Source organism: Lytechinus variegatus, chromosome 17 (assembly GCF_018143015.1).
Source record: "Lytechinus variegatus isolate NC3 chromosome 17, Lvar_3.0, whole genome shotgun sequence".
NCBI classification, from domain to species: domain Eukaryota; kingdom Metazoa; phylum Echinodermata; class Echinoidea; order Temnopleuroida; family Toxopneustidae; genus Lytechinus; species Lytechinus variegatus.
Window position 1 is genome coordinate 27,873,440 of NC_054756.1, and position 5,286 is coordinate 27,878,725.

Consider the following 5,286-nt stretch of genomic DNA (forward strand, 5'->3'; position numbering starts at 1 on the left):
GCGACCAAAATGCAAATTTATATTCCCTCTTGGCATTAATTGCCAAAAAAAGGAGAAAAATGAAGTTGAAAGGAACAAAAACAGTGACTTACCTCGGCTGTCGCGCAAATTCACTTCCCCGTTTTATCCGATCTTAAGTACATAAACATATGGCCATTGAGTCCCCTGTACAGATCGCGCTAGAACTTCGGTCTCTGTATTTGGTGAGTGAAGCCAACGGAGTTCAGCTGAACAACCAACAAAACAGAGAACGAAGCTTTTGGTCTATCATTGACCATGCTTAAATCTCAATTCCACCCCAGAAAATTGTTGGTTTCAATCGATAGAAAAAATCACACAAACATAACGCTGCAAATTTCATCGAAATGGGATTTAAAGTAAGTAAGATATGACATTTTTAAGTTTCGCTTATTTTTTTCACAAAGAAATGATTTGCAAAACTCAGCGATATGCAAATGTGAGAGTCGATGATGTCCATCACTCACTATTTCTTTTGTTTCTTATTGTGTGAATAATACAATATTTCAATTTTTACAGAATTGGCAATAAGGACCAACTAGACTTATCCATAAACTGTTAAATAATGGCAATTCCACATGTTCAGGGAGAAATAAAACTTTGTTTCACTTGACAAGGAGGAGAAAATTTGAATATTTCATATTTCATATAATAAAATACAAAAGAAATAGGGAGTGGGTGACGTCACCAGACTGCCAATTTGCATACCGACCAGGATGTGCATATAACTGTTTTGTGAAATGAAGCGAACCTTTGAAATGTCAAAACTTTCTTATTTTACATCCGATGTTGATGAAATTTTCAGTGTTTTGCGTGTTGGATTTTTCTCCTTTTTTCAAATCAACCTTTTGTTGAGGTGGACTTGTCCTTTAATGTTATATAGAGGGTCTAAAGCCCCTTTTACACCTTCACGGAAGCAACACGGATCATCCCGGATTGTTAATCTGGGGTCATCCGTGTACAGTCCGGGACTACCGTGTACACTCCGGCTACTCATGCGGTGCCATCCTTGATGTACCGGCATGTCCGGGAGAAAAATTGAACATGTTCAATTTTTCATCCCGGAGTACACGGACTGATAATCATCCGTGTTCATCCTTGTAGCCTCCTTGTACATCCGTGTAGCTACCGAATGCATCCGGGAGGCTCCTTGTAAGAACCGGGTGATCCTTGTTGATAACGGTTTTAACGGTCAAATGTTTGTATTGTTTGCGTACATGAACAATAGTCCGTATTCATAACCAAGCACGAGCATGCTCCAGATGCTGCAAAAAGGGACGAAACTTCATTCTAGCCAGTACAGAATGTGAGCAACCGTGAAGGTCCGTGTAAAGACCCAGTAACATCCGTGATCATCTGGGTATTCCGTGTTGGCTCCGGGAGCATATCAAACAGGATCCCTATTGCTACCTTGCCTATCCTTGTAGACTCCGTACTTTTCCGTACATATCCGTGTTAATAACCAGTTAACTCGGTACTCACTCCGGGAATGCTAGGAAAATACAAATTTGGCACCCCGGATCATCACGGACTGAGATCCGTGATGATCCGTGTTGCATCCGTGAAGGTGTAAAAGGGGCTTAAGGGTTTAAGTTCCTCTAGGGTTTAAGTTCCTTTCTAGTAGATATGGGCCCTGATGCATGAAAATTTATGTAATAATTTATGCCATCTGAACAGCTAACAGCTAATGCCCTGGAAATGACGATACATATATACTAAACTGCACATTAAGCGCCCACAGGATTACGAACTCCACTAGAGCTATCAGCGCTTACTTTCCTAATAATTTGTGATATAAAACAAAACTAACCATATCATCATCATACTCACCATATTAAAGATGAGTATAACCGAGCCTAGCAGACGACACGTTCGGTTGAAACGGCGCTCGAGATACTGTATAAGAATGCAGACATAGATTTACAGTATAAGATTTCATGAATACAATTGTACAAAATACATGACATTCTTTTCTGTATAATCTTAGCATTAAAGCAAATTATCCAAGTCATCCACTTTTAATTCCTTATCTATTTCTTTTCTTCATCTTCCTCCCCTCCTCTTTTTCTTATTTTCCATTTTCTTTAATTTACATTTTGTTCTTCCTCTTTTTTTTCTTCTGCTTCTCCTGAATTTTCTTCGTCTTCTTCACCATTATCATCTTTTTTTTATTTCTTCTTCTTCCGCTTCTCCTTTTCCTCATCCGCTTTCTCTTTTTCCCTTTTCTTCTTCTTTTTCCTCTTCTTATCCTCTTTCCCTCCTTTTTTTCTTCTGCTACTGTTTCTTCTTCCTTCTTCTTTTCTTCAAATCTTCTCCTCCTTCTTTTTTTTTCTTTTTCGCCTTCTTCTCTTTTTCCAGTTCCTCTTCTTTCTGCTCCTTCTTCGTCTCGTTCCCTCACTTCTCATCTCTCCCTCTCACCTTCTTCTTCTCTTGGCTTTTTATCTAAAAGCGATCGGGCTCCTTCTCGAATTAAAATCTGTGGTCGCCATGTTTTACTAAAATTCTTGAGGGACTACCATGAGACCATTGTCGACACACTTCTTTAAAAAAAAATAACGAAATACTACGAACTCCCAGCCTGAATCCTCCCCCCCCCCGCCCGCCCCATGGGGGATAATAATAAACATACCTCATTTGCACTGGTAACATTTAGTCTATGGAAGATGGGTAGGAATGAGATACTGATGATGACGGCGGAGATGAAGATCCCGACTCCCTGGAGCCAAACCATCACTCCATTCCCGTACGCCTCCGAGGTCATACCCAAGAACATGACAGCCGAAACGAAGCTCACCGCCAGCGACATCGCCACCGGGATCGGGTTCATGTTCCGATTCCCGACCAGGAACTCCTCGGTGCTCTGCTGGCGACCGCCCGTGCAGGCGTAGTAGATCCCGATGCCGACGGAGGAGGCGAGAATGAACGACCAGACGACGAAGTCGGCGGTCTGGAAAGTGAGCTCGCTCTGACCATCCTCCGGCATTTTTCTAGCTCTTCTGTAATTTTAGCTTCTGTGATTAAAACCGTTGCTCAGCAAATTTCCGTTTCTTTGAATGTTTCCCTCTCGAAGACGATCAAGTAGTGATTGGTCGCGATTAGCTGTTCGTTACTCCCATGCAATTTTATGTTTTGTTTCTAGCGTTATAATATAAACGAAAGAATCCTTGCTACAACGAAAAAAGACGTTTTTGAAAATCCAAAAGCGTTACACTGACTCGAAAGAAATCATTACTCCAGCGATGAAACCAACAAATCGTTCCTACATGATAGCAAATTAAATAATGGCTGCATGATACCATCGTCATGATAAAGATTTTTTTTTTATTGATAGAAATTGAGGCTCTCGCCCAGTCTAGCATTGTGGTTTTGAGGGATGACAACAAGCTAGTAAATGTCTCTATAAATATTTGTTTTTATAAATCTTTGATTGTTCGGGAAGTTTATCTCTTGTTTAGTGAAAACAAATTTTATCACATTTTATTATTATCATATGATTAAAAAAAGTATGATGAAATACTACTCGACAAATAACTATAAAGGGTTCATAAAGCAATGGGCATATATACACCCAACTCTTAAATACGTGGAAAGCAGTCATTGATCAAAGCATCCCTGAATTTACTCATTGCACATTGGTTTTACGAGGTAAATATAAACGCTCCCCTTGGCCTTATATCTTGAATACAATCACCAACCTCTTTATTTTATGGCGACCTTTTAGTGGGTTACCGCCCCTGGAGAGAAAAAAAATACACCTATGTCATTACACCACTGGTGAGAGCGTAATACCATTTTTATCACATTTTATTTTTCATTTGGCTGAACCTTTCAAATCAATTCAACTTTCTTTATTGATGATTAGTATTAGTATTGTCATTAGTATATTATCATCATCACCATCACGATCACCATCATCATCACCATGACCATCATCATCATAATCATCATCGTCATCACCATCATCATCACCATGACCATCATCATCATCATCGTCATCATCTTCTTCTTCTTCATCATCACCATCATCACCACCATCATCATCATTATGATCATCATCATCATCATTATGATCATCATCATTATCATCATAATCTTCTTCTTCGTCATCACCATCATCATCATCATTATTATGACCATCATCGTCGTCATCATCATCATCATCATCATCTTCTTCATCGCCATCATTTCTACCATCATCATCTTCATTACCATCATCACCATCATCACCACCATCATCATCATTTGACCATTTTCTTCGTCGTCATCATCATCACAATCTCCTTCATCATCACCACCATCATCATCATTTGACCATTATCATCGTCGTCATCATCATCATCTTCTTCATCATCACCATCATCTCCATCATCATCAATATGACTATCATTATCATCATCATCATCATCTTTACCACCATCATCATCATCATCATCATCTTCTTCTTCACTCCATTGTAATTATCATCGTCACTGTTATCAATATCATCACCGCCACAACTACACAATCATGTTATGTATGATCTGGCACAAGCATCACAATCATCATCAACATCACTGCAGTTACTAAGACATCATCAGCCCTAAATTGTACTGCTGGGGGAAAAAGGAAATATAATGCTACAAATACTTACGAAGCGGATACATTGGAAATTTATTCAATAAAATAATCATGCAGCATGCGATTCAAACAACAACATTAATACGTACATCGATTATTTGTTACAAAGTTGGATCATTCATAAAAAATATAGGAGTATCTTGAATTTCAATTTCAATTCTATTTCTCCAAACTAGTGGGCAAATTATACTGCCTCGGGAGAGGGAGGGGGGGGGGTCCGGACGACCCCCAAGGTGGAGTCCCTTATTTATTTTATTTTATTTTAGAATACCTAGATATGAAAGAATATAAGGGGTCACAACTCTTATTTTTATATTTTTTTTCATTTATCAATTAATTTGTTCATTTATATTTTAATTTGTTTATGCATTATATCTATTTATCATGTTTAATTTATCTATTTATTTAATTGTTTGCTTATTTATTAATTAATTTATTTATTTATTTATCCATTTATTATTTATTGATTGGAGTATGTGCACATGATATTGACCAGCAGTAGGACTGAATTGATGAATTTACAATATTAGTTTTCTATTTATTTTATTAATTTATTTGTAACAAAAAAACAAACAAGTACGATAAATATAATTTTTGGCTTATTGATTGAATGGCGTCAATAATGTCTTCTTTCTTGCCTTTTCTTCATCA

At 37.8% G+C, this 5,286-nt stretch overlaps 1 protein-coding gene across 1 annotated transcript in view; it reads right to left on the reverse strand.

Annotated features, from left to right (window-relative positions):
- Positions 1-3,277, reverse strand: part of LOC121430608 (sodium-coupled monocarboxylate transporter 1-like) — a 34,353-nt gene extending 31,076 nt beyond the window's left edge. The window contains exons 1-2 of the mRNA XM_041627925.1: positions 2,648-3,277; positions 1,849-1,914 (exon numbers count right to left, since the gene is read on the reverse strand). Of these exons, the coding sequence (XP_041483859.1) occupies positions 1,849-1,914; positions 2,648-3,001 (420 nt within the window). The 5' untranslated portion in view covers positions 3,002-3,277. The remainder of the gene's footprint in view (positions 1-1,848; positions 1,915-2,647) is intronic.
- Between the last annotated feature and the right edge of the window lie 2,009 nt (positions 3,278-5,286).